This window comes from Oncorhynchus gorbuscha, linkage group LG01 (genome assembly GCF_021184085.1).
Source record: "Oncorhynchus gorbuscha isolate QuinsamMale2020 ecotype Even-year linkage group LG01, OgorEven_v1.0, whole genome shotgun sequence".
Taxonomy (NCBI): Eukaryota; Metazoa; Chordata; class Actinopteri; order Salmoniformes; family Salmonidae; genus Oncorhynchus; species Oncorhynchus gorbuscha.
In genome coordinates this window covers 15450975-15469201 of record NC_060173.1, presented here as the reverse complement: position 1 = coordinate 15469201, position 18227 = coordinate 15450975, and the positions used below count along the sequence as shown (strand labels likewise).

Below are 18227 nucleotides of genomic sequence, written 5' to 3'. Positions count from 1 at the left end.
CAATTCTGGACCAATTGGAATTGAGTGAGCAACCAATAAAGTACAGGACAGCCAATCATCGTTTAGCAAGGGGGGCCTTCTCAACTATAAAACAAAATGAATGAACACGTAAACTACTGTAGTCTATAGGTTAATTCTTTCAATGCGGTTGTTGGGTGTGGTTGTATTGGTTCTGGTGGAGCAAATATATTAGGCAGTCATGAGCCTATTGTTGTTAGTGTTTACAGTCAATGTATATACTATTTACAATTAAATGTGTCCTCTTACAGTATATGCTGATAATTTTGGGGGGGATATTTGACCAAATACTAGACAGAGGAGCAGCAACTTGGTATTAACACTTATGAAATGTATCTGTCGTGTGCAACACATTTCACATTTATGACAGAGATTAATAGTGTGTCTGTCACGCAGATTATACATCGACCCTCTGGTTGATTGGTTGAGTCTTGAAACAGTAATGGATAGCAGCTACATTTACTATATAGCCATCCCTCCCAATCTTAAACCTGCACATACTTATCATGCATATGCAGGAAGTGTGTAGTAATGATGTAGTTTAGAGACATCATACGTCATGTGCATCTGTTTTGCTGTCCTTTTAAAAGAAGGCCTTGGGTGTTTCACAGCTTGTGGCCTTGTGTAACTGTGTTACAGACAAACTGCAAAACAGGTGGGTATCTAGGCAACTGTATAAATAATCATAAAATCATCATAAGGAGATGATTTGTGTAATTGATCAAACTCATGATAAATTCAAATGCAATTTCTTTCGATGCAGGCATGATTTTGTATGCCCTGTCTTTGCCAGTTGGTATGCAGAGTAATCTTGCATGTGAGAGAGAAAAAATAACTTCAAAACAAAATATTGTTAGACAAAATAAGGTCATGTGTCACGCCCTGGCCATATATATATATAGCTTTATATTCTCTATTTTGGTTAGGCCAGGATGTGATTAATGTAGGCGTTCTATGTTATTTTTTCTATGTTCTTGTATTTCTTTGTTTTTGGCCGGGTATGGTTCTCAATCAGGGACAGCTGTCTGTCGTTGTCTCTGATTGAGAACCATACTTAGGTAGCTCTTGCCCACATGGGATTTGTGGGTAGGTATTTTTTATTTATTTTCTATTTAGTGTTTTTGTTGCACCTTGCAGAACTGTTCGTGTGTCAGTTTTTTGTTCCAGTATTCATCTTTATTAAAATTCGTTATGAATACGTACCACGCTACTCTTTGGTCCTCTTCTCCTGACGACAATCGATACATCATAGTTCAAATGCATTCTAACAGGATTTTGTGCGCAGTGCTACTTGACAAATGTATTTCTGTCTTTTAAACAAATGTATTGTGGGTGTGCCTGTATGTAAGTTAATGATTTACTTCTAGATATGGAAAAACCAACATGTACAGTATCTTTAATCTGTCATTCTTGTTATCAGCTCGATTGCATAAAACAGGCTACAGTTGCCCTTTTTAGAACGGGCACAGAGGGAGGGCAGAGAGATCTGGTAGTGCATACTGTTTCGGTCTCAAATGAGAGGGCCTAAATCAACCAAACGTAGCCTAAAGGTAATTGGACAGTTTGTCAAATGATGTCTTAATAATTCAACTGCCTTCCCAGCAAACAATGACTGTTCCTACCTCTTACAGCGTTCCTACAGTAGACACCAAATAGAACCTTTCAATTCAATCTGACATGAGGAAAAATAATTTCTCAAGTGATATTTTGAAAGCAAGCAGACACTATCTATTTTATTTTTGGTACTTTACCCCTTTGTTGTGATTTCCAATTGGTACAGTCTTGTCCCATCACTGCAACTGCCCTATGGACTCTGGAGAGGCGAAGGTCGCGGCTCCTTTACACACTGCTCGCTTAACCTAGAAGCCAGCCGCACCAATGTGTTGGAGGAAACACCGCACAGCTGGCAACCAAAGTCAGCTTGCATGCGCCCAGCCTACCACAAGGAGTCGCTAGAGCGCGATGGGACAATGAAATCCTGGCCAGCCAAATTCTCCTCTAACCCGGACGATGCTGGGCCAATTGTGTGCCGCCTCATGGGTCTCCCGGTCAAGGCCGGCTGTGACACAGGCTGCAGCCTAAGTATAGGTTTCTTTCCCTCTTTCTATCCCCCTCTCTCCCCCTCCCTCTCTCACTCTCTCGCTCTCTCTTCTCTCATTTCACTATGTTGTCCCATTTCACTATGTTGCGCTTTCTGTTTTAATTTATATCTGCTAATTATAGTGTTGCTGAATCTGACACTAACAAGGCAGTACTGTAGCACAACTTCCTGAATACAGGCTGACACAAATGCATTGGCCTGTCATGTTTTGTCATCTGGTGCTTTGCTGGTCTTATTAAATCCCCCTCTCTCCCCCTCCCTCTCTCACTCTCTCGCTCTCTCTTCTCTCTATCGTTCCGTTCCTGCTCCCAGGTTCCTATTCCCTAATCATCATTTGTCTTCCCACACCTGTTCCCACTTTTCCCATTAACATGTCATTGGATCCTCATTTATAAATTTTGCCCTTATCAGATTGCTTCTCTAGGTTCAAGTGCCTTCCCGAGGCAACCTATTTATAGTCTCCAGTCCGCCTTTAGAGTATTATGCTTTTTGTTTTGGTTTATAATGGTCCTCATTCACCTTCATTAAGCCTTCATAACATGCCAGTTATTGCTTTTGAAGTATTTTTGTGTTTAAAGCTGGACTGAGCACATAAGTCAAATACCTTAACTTGTAGGCCTAGTATACCCACTCTACATGTTTGTTTCAGATTTATTTATGTATTTTTCTAGATAACTCAAACTAAAGCAAATGATGGCAAAGGTACAGAAACGACCCATCTGGTATTTCTCAGGATCTCCTGGCTGGCATGGGAAGCAAAGCAGCAGGCATCATACGCAAGTCTCCTTAAGCAAGGTCATGTGACCAGGACTATGGCATTAAAGGTGGTGGCCAAGGTGTGTGTCTCTACTCTATTGGCAACGATGAAGGGGCTGCTGGTCTTGACTGTGCTGTTTGTGGCCATTTTCGGCAAGGAAACATTTGAGGGGTGAGTGGATACACCAATGGTTGGTACTCATTTTGGGGAATATGTCCAATTCTTTTTGGTGTCATGTTTGATATATCACCAGTAGTTGCTATATAAAGATTGTTCTAAACTGTGTGGTTCGAGCCCTGAATTCTGATTGGCTGAAAGCCATAGTGTATCAGACGGTATACCATGGGGTATGACATTTATTTTCACTGGTCTAATTAAGTTGGTAACCAGTTTATAATAGCAATAAGGCACCTTGGGGGTTTGTGGTATATAGCCAATATATCACGGCTAAGGGTTGTGTCCAGGCACTCCGCTATATGTCTTGCATAAGAACAGCCCTTAGCCGTGGTATATTGGCCATATACCACAACCCCTCGGGTCTTATTGCTTAACTGAACCATAGGAAGTGTAGTATAAACATATGTCCTGCTTGCCTCTGTGATTCTGTAGACATGAGTTGCTTTTCAATCTGTGTGACAGTCAGGCTTTATTACTTTTCAGTCAATTCAAATGAATCATTAAAGATGGCTACTCAATTTTAACTGTTGAGAGGAAACAAAGCTTATGGTCAAGGTTGACTCCAACTGTAAGTCATTATGTTGCTAAGCAGACGTTTCACCACAGTCTATGCTACTCAACTTCTCCCTTTCTCAACTCGGACCATTACTCAAGCATAGTTCTAATCTGAATGGTTCTCCTGTCTTTGCAGTGACAAGGTCCTTCGTATCACTGCGAAGGATGAGGTCCAGCTCGCTCTCCTGAAGGACCTGGCTGAGATGGAACATCTCCAGGTGTGGCATGACAATGATCATCATCATCATCATATCCACCACTGAAGCCACATATATCTAACCCCACCACCTCATTCAATACACTATAGCCTACTGCATTGGCATTTCCATTTCAATACAAAGTTTGATAAACATTGCAATGACCACAATATGAATTCATATTAATTCACCAGTCCAAGGCCTGGGAGGGATAAATAATACGTTTGTCATGGTCATGGGCAAAGAAACTCAAAGGGGGTGAAAATGTTTTAAATATGCTATTGGACCAAAAACAGATTTGGCTAATTAATCTGGTCCAACTATTGATGATCCACACTTCTGTGAAAATATATACAATAATCTATTGAGCTCACAAGTAACAAATTAATATATTATTATGGTGGGAGATTATAATACAGTTACAAATACCTCAAAGGATCGTAAAAGAAATGACATTACAAACTATCACCCTCATGCAATTAAGGAAATCATGAAGATCATGGATACATTAGAGCTAGTGAATATATGGAGGCTAAAAAAACCTGCCCTAGTGAGATATACAGTACATGGAGGAGGCTTAATCAAGCTAGTCATCTTGACAACTTCCTTGTGTCATTCTTGCTGGCATCAAAATGTCAAGACCGAATGGGAACGGACCACCATCGAATTGGCCTCCACATAACTCTTACAGAATTTCCATGATGGGGATATTGGAAATGTAATCAAAACCTACTGGATGACAATTTGTTCTTAATCAACACATAATTCATAATTAGATTTTTATTCTGCACAACATAGGTACTGGAGATCCCCTTATTGTATGGGACACTTTCAAATGTACTTTTAGAGGCCATTCAATACAATACTCAAACATTCAAACAAAAACAGTTTTGATTAAAAGAGATTAGACTAATAAGGAAAAGAGGAAATAACAGTGGAGGTAGATGGCAATAACAATTGTACAATAGAGGCACAAAATAAGTTAGAGGAAAAACAAAAATAATTAGAACTAGATTAGAATGAGAACTTATTCAAGAACGATGAAATGTAATTTATTGTAAAAATAAAGTTAACTGGACAGAACATTTTGAAAAATGCACTAAATCTTTCTTAAATCTTCAACATAGAAATGCTACCAAAAATAATTTACAGAAACTCGTTACAAATGACGTAGTCATCAATGATTCACCAAATTATATTTTGAAAGAGGAAGCTAAATATTTTAAACATACGTTTTCTTTTCAGTCTCCTCCATCTCCACTGAATGATGCTAACTGTATGGACTTTCCCCCTAATAATAATGTAAAATTAACAAATGTACAGAAAGACCCGTGTGAAGATAAATAAAGGTGAAATTTAAAAAATATTGAAAGTCCAATTTACAGAGGATAAACATCTTGAAGCAATTAAATATTTTCATTCTGGAAAAATCCCAGGGCTTGGTGGTATACCAGTAGAAGTATATCAGACCTTTGAGGTACTCAAATATCCATTATTAGCATGCTTCTACTACTTCTATAAAAATGGTAGACTATCAGGTACTCAGCAAGGTCTGATTTTCTTTTTACCATCTTTGAAATGCAACAGAAAGGCCATAATGTATTATTCCAGCCCATGCGTAATTTAGATTGTGGCCACTAGATGGAAGCAGTGTATGTGCAAAGTTTTAGACTGTGTAATGTAGTTCGTCTGCTGTTTGAAGAGAGTCAGACCGAAATGCAGCGTGTAGGTTACTCATGACTTTTAATGAAGAAAATAGCGGTACATGAAATAACTGAAAATACAAAAACAACAAAACGAGAGAAACTAATTACAGCCTATCTGGTGACTAACACAGAGACAGGTACAATCACCCACGAAATACAACGTGCACTCAGGCTACCTAAATACGGTTCCCAATCCGAGACAACTAGAATCAGCTGACTCCAATTAGGAATCGCCTCAGGCAGCCAAGCCTAACTAGACACACCCCTACTAATACACACTCCCAATTAATACAAACCCCAATACGAAATACAACATATAACGAGCTGAGATTAGGAGCACACTCTTAAAGGGAGTGCTCCTAATCTCAGCTTGTTACCTGTATAAAAGACACCTGTCCACAGAAGCAATCAATCAATCAGATTCCAAACTCTCCACCATGGCCAAGACCAAAGAGCTCTCCAAGGATGTCAGGGACAATATTGCAGACCTACACAAGGCTGGAATGGGCTACAGGACCATCGTCAAGCAGCTTGATGAGAAGGTGACAACAGTTGTTGCGATTATTCGCAAATGGAAGAAACACAACAGAACTGTCTATCTCCCTCGGCCTGGGGCTCCATGCAATATCTTACCTCGTGGAGTTGCAATGATCATGAGAACAGTGAGGAATCAGCCCAGAACTACACGGGAGGATCTTGTCAATGATTTCAAGGCAGCTGGGAACATAGTCACCAAGAAAACAATTGGTAACACACCATGCCGTGAAGGACTGAAGTCCTGCAGCGCCCGCAAGGTCCCCCTGCTCAAGAAAGGACAAATACATGCCCGTCTGAAGTTTGCCAATGAACAGCTGAATGATTCAGAGGACAACTGGGTGAAAGTGTTGTGATCAGATGAGACCAAAATGGAGCTCTTTGGCATCAACTCAACTCACCGTGTTTGGAGGAGGAGGAGGAATGCTGCCTATGACCCCAAGAATACCATCCCCACCATCAAACATGGAGGTGGAAACATTATGCTTTGGAGGTGTTTTTCTGCTAAGGGGACAGGACAACTTCACTGCATCAAAGGGACGATGGACGGGGCCATGTACCGTCAAATCTTGGGTGAGAACCTCCTTCCCTCAGCCAAGGCATTGAAAATGGGTCGTGGATGGGTATTCCAGCATGACAATGACCCAAAACACACGGCCAAGGCAACAAAGGAGTGGCTCAAGAAGAAGCACATTAATGGTGGTAGTAGCAAATATTCAAACAAGAGCTTTGAAGGCCAAAGTGGAGAAGGGTTCCATGTGAACAGCAGTTGACCCTAACCCTAACCCTAAACACCATTCGGAAGGGAGGGGGCGATGGCCTCCGTTGCCCCCGGCCGATCGAAAGGGAGTCGGGTTCAGAATGTCGGAGATGGGCGACGCGACCAAATACTTATTTTTCCACCATAATTTGCAAATTAATTAATTAAAAATCCTACAATGTGATTTTCTGGATTTTTTTTATCTCATTTTGTCTGTCATAGTTGAAGTGTACCTATGATGAAAATTACAGGCCTCTCTCATATTTTTAAGTAGGAGAACTTGCACAACACTTTGTCTTCCTCAGGAGACTGAAAAGATTTGCCATGGGTCCCCAAAAAGTTCTATAGCTACACCATCGAGAGCATCCTGACTGGTTGCATGCCCGCCGGGTATGGCAACTGCTCAGCATCTGACTGCAAGGCGCTACAGAGGGTGTCTGTATGGCCCAGTACATCACTGGGGTCAAGCTTCCTGCCGTCCAGGACCTATATACCAGGCGGTGTCAGAGGAAGGCCCAAAAAATTGTCAAAGACTCCAGTCACCCAAGTCATAGAATGTTCTCTCTGCTACCGCATGGCAAGCGATACCGGAGGGCCAAGTCTTGGTCCAAAAGGCTTCTTAATGGCTTCTACCCTCAAGCCATAAGAGTGCTGAACAATTAATCAAATGGTCACCTGTACTTTTTACAGGTTGAAAATGTATGTAAAACATCACACCATATTTGAAAAATGTATGACACATGGAAACCAAACAAGGGTGGTCCACGTTCTGTGACCGGTGGGATGGGCTGACAGTAGCTGAGGGGTAGGATTAAAGAGCTCATGATCGCTGATGGTATAATTGAAAACACTACATATAATGTATACCATAGTAAAATCTAATGAATGTATGTATGCATGTATGTCAGTGGAGGCTCCTCAGAGGAGGAAGTGGAGGACCATCTTCCTAAGTGAATTTTATTTAAGTGAAGTTATCCTTTTTAGATAAAACTATACTAAATATATTCAGATGTCACCAAATAATTGATTCAAACGCACTGTTTTGCAATGAAGGTCTACGGTAGCCTCAAAAGCACTCTATAGGGTAACACCATAGTGCAGCCGGAGGACAGCTAGTTTCCATCCTCCTCTGGATACATTGACCTCCATAGAAAACCTTATGGTTCTCACCCCATTCCATAGACTGAAACAGTAATTATGACAAATTCTCAGAGTTCTTGCAGCATGAACTGACATGTTGTCCACCCAATCAAAGGATCGGAGAATGAATCTAGTACTGAAAGCATATGCTACAGCTAGCTAGCACTGCAGTGCATAAAGTTATTGAGTAGTTGACTCAAAGAGAGAGAAAGACAGTAGTTGAACAGTTTTGAACAAATGTATTTCTTCAAAAATGAAGAAAAACCAAGAAAGGAAGAGAGAGAGAGCAAACTATATTTCTTATTCTTTTCACTTTCACTTACTTAACTATCGAATGCAGCTAGCTATTTGAGCCTACTCAAACACCTTGCTCAAACATTGAGGGATGCTATGTTACCTAGCTGGCTATGGCTATCCAACACTGGAACTCTTCCAAGTCAAGGTAAGCTTTTGGTTTTATTAATTTATTGCCACTGGGGCCCACCAGTGTAATTGCTAAACTGCTTGTATACTTTACTGTATGATTGTAGCCGGTTTACGAACGCGTTAGTTCTAGTACTTATGTTGACTTGACGTTAGCTAATATGGTGACAATGATATAGGCTGTGTGTAGCGGTTAACAGTTATGATATGAAGGTTAGGCTTGGAAAGGTTTTTTTGTCTGGTCACAGACAGCTGATGTGTTGTGCACGAAAGGAAAAGTTGAGAGGAGTACATTTATGTGCACGTAGATGCGTGAAGGAATTATCCAACGATCAAAAGGATCATGCTGTTTGTGTGTGGTTGCTATGAAAGTGAATTGTGCTTGCGTGTGATCAGGGGTGTATTCTTTCTGCCGATTCTGTTGAAAAATGTTTCTTAAACGGAAGCAAATGGAACGAAACAGGGATACACATATCTGAATTTGTCCAATAAAAATTCTTGTTTGCAACAGTTGGACTAATGATAACACCCTAGATCAGCTAGATGCAGGCAAGATTGTGCAAGGTGGTTGTAACGATGTGCGAATGAGTGTTTTAATTAATTAATAAACAAACCAATAAATACGAAACACAAACAACGCACCGAGTCAATAACACCTGAAGAAAGCGGAGTGACAGATATAGGGAAGATAATCAAGGAGGTGATGGAGTCCAAGTGAGTGTCATGAGGTGCAGCTGCGCGAGATGATGGTGACAGGTATAATCAGCAGCCTGATGACCTAGAGGCCGGAGAGGGAGTATACGTGACAGTGGTATTGAATATGTCAATGTCTGTCACCTTGATTACTCTAATTTCTCTCAACCTGTGCACATATGTTATAAACTTTCATTCATAGGCTAGGTTGTAGCAAAGTCATGATGGGTATAGGGACAATTTGAGTATCATATAGTAGCTAGCCTAAACCTATCGATGTTACATTGAGCTGGGTGAATGGAATATGAATGACAGTCATCTAATACATAACATTTAAGTCATTTAGCAGACGCTCTTATCCAGAGCGACTTACAAATTGGTGCATTCACCTTATGACATCCAGTGGAACAGTCACTTTACAATAGTGCATCTAAATCTTAAAGGGGGGGGGGGGGAATACTTATCCTATCCTAGGTATTCCTTAAAGAGGTGGGGTTTCAGGTGTCTCCGGAAGGTGGTGATTGACTCCGCTGTCCTGGCGTCGTGAGGGAGTTTGTTCCACCATTGGGGGGCCAGAGCAGCGAACAGTTTTGACTGGGCTGAGCGGGAGCTGTACTTCCTCAGTGGTAGGGAGGCGAGCAGGCCAGAGGTGGATGAACGCAGTGCCCTTGTTTGGGTGTAGGGCCTGATCAGAGCCTGGAGGTACTGAGGTGCCGTTCCCCTCACAGCTCCGTAGGCAAGCACCATGGTCTTGTAGCGGATGCGAGCTTCAACTGGAAGCCAGTGGAGAGAACGGAGGAGCGGGGTGACGTGAGAGAACTTGGGAAGGTTGAACACCAGACGGGCTGCGGCGTTCTGGATGAGTTGAAGGGGTTTAATGGCACAGGCAGGGAGCCCAGCCAACAGCGAGTTGCAGTAATCCAGACGGGAGATGACAAGTGCCTGGATTAGGACCTGCGCCGCTTCCTGTGTGAGGCAGGGTCGTACTCTGCGGATGTTGTAGAGCATGAACCTACAGGAACGGGCCACCGCCTTGATGTTGGTTGAGAACGACAGGGTGTTGTCCAGGATCACACCAAGGTTCTTAGCGCTCTGGGAGGAGGACACAATGGAGTTGTCAACCGTGATGGCGAGATCATGGAACGGGCAGTCCTTCCCCGGGAGGAAGAGCAGCTCCGTCTTGCCGAGGTTCAGCTTGAGGTGGTGATCCGTCATCCACACTGATATGTCTGCCAGACATGCAGAGATGCGATTCGCCACCTGGTCATCAGAAGGGGGAAAGGAGAAGATTAGTTGTGTGTCGTCTGCATAGCAATGATAGGAAAGACCATGTGAGGTTATGACAGAGCCAAGTGACTTGGTGTATAGCGAGAATAGGAGAGGGCCTAGAACAGAGCCCTGGGGGACACCAGTGGTGTGAGCGAGTGGTGAGGAGACAGATTCTCGCCACGCCACCTGGTAGGAGCGACCTGTCAGGTAGGACGCAATCCAAGCGTGGGCCGCGCCGGAGATGCCCAACTCGGAGAGGAGGATCTGATGGTTCACAGTATCGAAGGCAGCCGATAGATCTAGAAGGATGAGAGCAGAGGAGAGAGAGTTAGCTTTAGCAGTGCGGAGCGCCTCCGTGATACAGAGGAGAGCAGTCTCAGTTGAATGACTAGTCTTGAAACCTATACTGTAATAGAAAAAAGGCCAAGCTCATATATTTTTTTATTGTCCTCCCTCATCTTAAACTGCATCAACTGCCACTGTTATGTGTTATGTGTCTATGTATGTACAGTACATTTATGTGTGTGTGTATATATGTCTGTCTGTCTGTCTGTCTGTCTGTCTGTCTGTCTGTCTGTCTGTCTGTCTGTCTGTCTGTCTGTCTGTCTGTCTGTCTGTCTGTCTGTCTGTCTGTCTGTCTGTCTGTCTGTCTGTCTGTCTGTCTGTCTGTCTGTCTGTCTGTCTGTCTGTCTGTCTGTCTGTCTGTCTGTAAAATATACAGTGACTTGCGAAAGTATTCGGCCCCCTTGAACTTTGCGACCTTTTGCCACATTTCAGGCTTCAAACATAAAGATATAAAACTGTATTTTTTTGTGAAGAATCAACAACAAGTGGGACACAATCATGGAGTGGAACGACATTTATTGGATATTTCAAACTTTTTGAACAAATCAAAAACACTGAAAAATTGGGCGTGCAAAATTATTCAGCCCCTTTACTTTCAGTGCAGCGAACTCTCTCCAGAAGTTCAGTGAGGATCTCTGAATGATCCAATGTTAACCTAAATGACTAATGATGATAAATACAATCCACCTGTGTGTAATCAAGTCTCCGTATAAATGCACCTGCACTGTGATAGTCTCAGAGGTCCGTTAAAAGCGCAGAGAGCATCATGAAGAACAAGGAACACACCAGGCAGGTCCGAGATACTGTTGTGAAGAAGTTTAAAGCCGGATTTGGATACAAAAAGATTTCCCAAGCTTTAAACATCCCAAGGAGCACTGTGCAAGCGATAATATTGAAATGGAAGGAGTATCAGACCACTGCAAATCTACCAAGACCTGGCCGTCCCTCTAAACTTTCAGCTCATACAAGGAGAAGACTGATCAGAGATGCAGCCAACAGGCCCATGATCACTCTGGATGAACTGCAGAGATCTACAGCTGAGGTGGGAGACTCTGTCCATAGGACAACAATCAGTCGTATATTGTACAAATCTGGCCTTTATGGAAGAGTGGCAAGAAGAAAGCCATTTCTTAAAGATACCAATAAAAAGTGTTGTTTAAAGTTTGCCACAAGCCACCTGGGGAGACACACCAAACATGTGGAAGAAGGTGCTCTGGTCAGATGAAACCAAAATTGAACTTTTTGGCAACAATGCAAAACGTTATGTTTGGAGTAAAAGCAACACAGCTCATCACTCTGAACACCCCATCCCCACTGTCAAACATGGTGGTGGCAGCATCATGGTTTGGGCATGCTTTTCTACAGCAGGGACAGGGAAGATGGTTAAAATTGATGGGAAGATGGATGGAGTCAAATACAGAACCATTCTGGAAGAAAACCCGATGGAGTCTGCAAAAGACCTGAGACTGGGACGGAGATTTGTCTTCCAACAAGACAATGATCCAAAACATAAAGCAAAATCTACAATGGAATGGTTCAAAAATAAACATATCCAGGTGTTAGAATGGCCAAGTCAAAGTCCAGACCTGAATCCAATCGATAATCTGTGGAAAGAACTGAAAACTGCTGTTCACAAATGCTCTCCATCCAACCTCACTGAGCTCGAGCTGTTTTGCAAGGAGGAATGGGAAAAAATGTCAGTCTCTTGATGTGCAAAACTGATAGAGACATACCCCAAGCGACTTACTGATGTAATCGCAGCAAAAGGTGGTGCTACAAAGTATTAACTTAAGGGGGCTGAATCATTTTGCACGCCCAATTTTTCAGTTTTTGATTTGTTAAAAAAGTTTGAAATATCCAATAAATGTCGTTCCACTTCATGATTGTGTCCCACTTGTTGTTGATTCTTCACAAAAAAATACAGTTGTATATCTTTATGTTTGAAGCCTGAAATGTGGCAAAAGATCGCAAAGTTCAAGGGGGCCGAATACTTTATCAAGGCACTGTATCTTTGTCAGGTGAATGCTGTATATGAAAGTACCATTTATGTGAAATGTAATATATAAAATGTGTGTATATGTAACAAGAAACTTTAAAAACAAAAAAAAGCTACGGATGGGTTAAATTTTTTTTTTTTTTTTTTTAAAGTTTAAAAAACAATAAATATTAACTTGACCATGCATTTCCTTTTCAATAGCTGTTCAAAATGCTTGCTATGTTGGCTTAACATGTCAACTTGTCTTCTGTCCTCCTTCCTGCTCTCTCTCCTTCATGCTCTCTCTCCTCCCTCCTCTCTCCAAGCTGGATGTGTGGATGGAGCCCATTGACCTCTCCACTCCTGTGGACATCAGAGTTCCCTTCACCAGCCTGCAGACCGTCAAGGCCTTCCTGGAGACTGAAGACATCCCGTACTCCGTCATGATCATGGACCTACAGGTACAGACACACACAATATAATTATGGGGTGGGTAGGAGTCGAGGAGGAAGTGACTGAGATCAGGGAGATTACTTCAGTCTTTACTATGTCTTGAAATAGTATATCCATGTCATGACTTACAGTAAATAAATAAGATGGTTAAATAAGATTATGTGCAACAGCTCAATTTTATCTGTGCTCACAATGATCAAAAGAGATTTGGGTAAGTCATATGGGATAACTACATATTGTTTCATAATAGTGTTATAAATCATTGTAAATTGTTATAAAGCCTTGTAGTGACCTTTTGACACCCGTTATGCCCACAGGTTATGTTGGACGAGGAGCAGGACCAGATGCTGAGTGCACGTGCCGCTGCCCCCAGAACCACCGATGACTACGACTACTCCAACTACCACGACATTGCTGATGTACAGTTGAAGTCTGAAGTTTACATACACCTTAGCCAAATACATTTAAACTCAGTTTTTCACAATTCCTGACATTTAATCCTAGTAAAAATGCCCTGTTTTAGGCCAGTTAGTCACCACTTTATTTTAACTTGTTATGGCTGCAATCCCGGTAACGGGATATATATGACAACTACCAATGAGAGGGCGCCAAATTCAAACTACAGAAATCTCATAATTACAATTCCTAAAACATATTTAGTGTATGTAAACTTCTGACCCACTGGAATTGTGATACAGTGAAATAATATGTCTGTAAACAATTGTTGGAAAAATGACTTGTGTCATGCACAAAGTAGATGTCTTAACCAACTTGCCAAAACTATAGTTTGTTAACAAGAATTTTGTGGAGTAGTTGAGAAACTAGGTTCAATGACTCCAACCTAAGTATGTAAACTTCCGACTTCAACTGTAAGTACCAACCCATCACACAAGTATCATGGAGAATTGGCCCATTTCACATGATCACTCTGAACTCATACTGAGTGAGACATCATTAATACTGTCATCGTAAGACCTACCTAAGAATTCTGTAAGCAATGCAAGACACTGTTTTCTGTTGTTGAAGCCTACAGTATTTTGGGGAACACCTTATTTGTGTCCTTACATAAGGAGTTCATAAAACATTCAAAAGCAGAACATAAGGATTCATGAAAAGCTTATGTCAACAACCGCAAATTGACAGTAACAACCTCTCTCTGTCTCTATCTACCTCATCAGATCTATAGTTTCCAGGACATGCTTGTGGCTGAGAACCCCAATTTGGTCAGCAAGATCGTGATTGGCCAGAGTTACCAGGGACGCACCCTGAATGTGCTCAAGGTAAGTTTCTGACGAGAGTGGCATGTTTTATCTGCTATGGCCTTGTCATTTTACTAGTACTCTTCACAAGTGAAATGTAGATTTAAAAGTCAGTGAAGGTAGTTTTTTCCTAATCCCGGACGAGGCCCTATTTTTTTGGTACATGTTACATGTTACATGGTTGTATGTTAAATGTGTATCAAGTTTACAGTATTTGAGGATTGTAGTAGGTGTTCTTTACACCCCCTTCGTCTCTCTTTTCTAGTTCAGTACTGGTGGAACCAACAGACCTGGTATCTGGCTTGACACAGGAATCCATTCCAGGGAATGGATCACTCAAGCTAGCGGCACCTGGTTCGCCAAGAAGGTTCATCAGTGTTTTCTCCACCACAGTCTTTAAACCTTTCCCCTCTCTTCATCTACACATGTATCACTTTAACCTTCTGTTTCCATATCCAGATTGTGACTGACTACGGACGTGACGCCGCTCTCACCGCCATCCTGGACAAGATGGACATCTTCCTGGAGATTGTGACCAACCCCGATGGCTACTACTACACTCACAATAGTGTGAGTCTCTCATCACAATAGAAAATGCCCTTACATTTCTAGGTTGATCACACATTTTGATTACAATGTCATCTCTCCATTTCAATTGACCTCTTCTTTTTTCAGTGATTATTTTACAAGGTCAAAGGGCACATATCAGACTAGGGAGTTGAACACAACAGCCACTGTCATCCTCTTTGATTACTAACTACATATAACATATGTATGCGTGATCTGAATGTCTATTACCCAAATAGCATCTATCTAATATTGCTTTCAAAGTGTTTCAGTGTTGTTTCCTGCTTTGTCATTTGACTTCGTTCTGACATCATCACCTGCTGCTCACAGCTATGCACTAGACAAAACCAAACAAACCATGAGTCATGATGACTGTTTATTTTCCACAGAACCGTATGTGGCGTAAGACCAGGAAGCCCAACCCTGGCTCTTCCTGTGTTGGAACTGACCCCAACAGGAACTGGGATGCTGGTTTTGGAGGTATACTTTTCCTTGTCACTTGAATGTTGCAAACACTTTATATTCAAATACAATAGATTCAGAGGTCACAAATTGAATAAGATACCAACTCTAAAGTTTTTGTCAATTAAAATGGTATCTCCTTGCCCTTGGTGAGATAGTATTTGACTGTTAATGTTTAGTTGGGCACTAATCTTTCTTTACCATTTGTCTCCTCCCTGGTCTTTGGTAGAGCCCGGCTCCAGTGGCAGTCCCTGTTCTGAGACTTACCGCGGACCCGAAGCTCACTCTGAGTCTGAGGTCAAGTCCATTGTGGACTTTGTAAAGTCTCACGGCAACCTGAAGGCCTTCGTGTCCATCCATTCCTACTCCCAGATGCTCCTCTACCCCTACGGTTACACCAGTACCCCCTGCAAGGACCAGAGCGAACTGGTGAGTCTAGCAACCATCAACTAGTTGTCTTTGACATGTCTAGTAACAACTTGTGGCATTTGTTCCACTAGGGAGTGCCCTGCCAGCATTCTCCACCATATGTGGCCTCACCGGGGGAAGGGTGACGCGAGCATGGTACTTTTACATGACTAGTATTATCTTCTCACAGCACGACCTGGCCATGAAGGCAATCACTGACCTGGCTTCCATGTACGGAACCTCCTACAGATACGGCAGCACCATCAACACCATCTGTAAGTGTCAAACACCAGCTAAACATTTTCACTGCTTTAATGCCTCCCATCCCATTCCATTCCAATGTACAGTGCCTTGCGAAAGTATTCGGCCCCCTTGAACTTTGCGACCTTTTGCCACATTTCAGGCTACACACATAAAGACATAAAACTGTATTTTTTGTGAAGAATCAACAAGTGGGACACAATCATGAAGTGGAACGACATTTATTGGATATTTCAAACTTTTTTAACAAATCAAAAACTGAAAAATTGGGCGTGCAAAATTATTCAGCCCCCTTAAGTTAATACTGTGTAGCGCCACCTTTTGCTGTGATTACAGCTGTATGTCGCTTGGGGTATGTCTCTATCAGTTTTGCACATCGAGAGACTGACATTTTTTTCCCATTCCTCCTTGCAAAACAACTCGAGCTCAGTGAGGTTGGATGGAGTGCATTTGTGAACAGCAGTTTTCAGTTCTTTCCACAGATTCTCGATTGGATTCAGGTCTGGACTTTGACTTGGCCATTCTAACACCTGGATATGTTTATTTTTGAACCATTCCATTGTAGATTTTGCTTTATGTTTTGGATCATTGTCTTGTTGGAAGACAAATCTCCGTCCCAGTCTCAGGTCTTTTGCAGACTCCATCAGGTTTTCTTCCAGAATGGTCCTGTATTTGGCTCCATCCATCTTCCCATCAATTTTAACCATCTTCCCTGTCCCTGCTGAAGAAAATCAGGCCCAAACCATGATGCTGCCACCACCATGTTTGACAGTGGGGATGGTGTGTTCAGGGTGATGTGCTGTGTTGCTTTTACGCCAAACATAACATTTTGCATTGTTGCCAAAAAGTTCAATTTTGGTTTCATCTGACCAGAGCACCTTCTTCCACATGTTTGGTGTGTCTCCCAGGTGGCTTGTGGCAAACTTTAAACGACACTTTTTATGGATATCTTTAAGAAATGGCTTTCTTCTTGCCACTCTTCCATAAAGGCCATATTTGTGCAATATACGACTGATTGTTGTCCTATGGACAGAGTCTCCCACCTCAGCTGTAGATCTCTGCAGTTCATCCAGAGTGATCATGGGCCTCTTGGCTGCATCTCTGATCAGTCTTCCCCTTGTATGAGCTGAAAGTTTAGAGGGACGGCCAGGTCTTGGTAGATTTGCAGTGGTCTGATACTCCTTCCATTTCAATATTATCGCTTGCACAGTGCTCCTTGGGATTTTTAAAGCTTGGGATATCTTTTTGTATTCAAATCCGGCTTTAAACTTCTTCACAACAGTATCTCGGACCTGCCTGGTGTGTTCCTTGTTCTTCATGATGCTCTCTGCGCTTTTAACGGACCTCTGAGACTATCACAGTGCAGGTGCATTTATACGGAGACTTGATTACACACAGGTGGATTGTATTTATCATCATTAGTCATTTAGGTCAACATTGGATCATTCAGAGATCCTCACTGAACTTCTGGAGAGTTTGCTGCACTGAAAGTAAAGGGGCTGAATAATTTTGCACGCCCAATTTTTCAGTTTTTGATTTGTTAAAAAAGTTTGAAATTTCCAATAAATGTCGTTCCACTTCATGATTGTGTTCCACTGGTTGTTGATTCTTCACAAAAAAATACAGTTTTATATCTTTATGTTTGAAATCTGAAATGTGGCAAAAGGTCGCAAAGTTCAAGGGGGCCGAATACTTTCGCAGTGCACTGTAGTCCAGCTCATTCTACCAACACGAGTACACCTCATCTGTATAACCTAACCAAGGTTTTTACAATAATCTTATCTTATGGTTTGTATACTGGTACATACTCTGTGAATTAAAAACAGAAACTATGGTCTATTCCCTTCTTTCTTGTCATTTCCAGACCAGGCTAGTGGTACCACTGTTGACTGGACCTACAACCAGGGCATCAAATACTCCTATACCTTCGAGCTGAGAGACACTGGTCGCTATGGTTTCATCCTGCCAGCCAATCAGATCCTCCCTACTGCCAAGGAGACTTGGCTGGCTCTGATGGCCATCATGGAGCACACCAAGGACAACACCAACTAGAGGAGTGACCATGACAACCTACTGGACACTGTGAATCCACTAAGGTTGTTTACAGGCCACAAACAGAGGAATAAATGTCAACTGTTATACCTGATTTTGTCTTCTATTTCATTTT

General features: G+C 42.0%; 1 protein-coding gene across 1 annotated transcript; it reads left to right on the top strand.

Annotated features, from left to right (window-relative positions):
• The first annotated feature begins 2907 nt into the window (after positions 1 to 2907).
• Positions 2908 to 18206, top strand: LOC124033557 (carboxypeptidase A1-like). Its single transcript, XM_046345600.1, has 11 exons — positions 2908 to 3047; positions 3745 to 3826; positions 12977 to 13111; positions 13421 to 13522; positions 14282 to 14383; positions 14628 to 14729; positions 14822 to 14932; positions 15319 to 15409; positions 15621 to 15820; positions 15990 to 16074; positions 17925 to 18206. Exons 1-11 carry the CDS (start codon positions 2932 to 2934, stop codon positions 18110 to 18112), a joined length of 1314 nt encoding a protein of 437 aa, XP_046201556.1. The 5' UTR covers positions 2908 to 2931; the 3' UTR covers positions 18113 to 18206.
• The last annotated feature ends 21 nt before the right edge of the window (positions 18207 to 18227 follow it).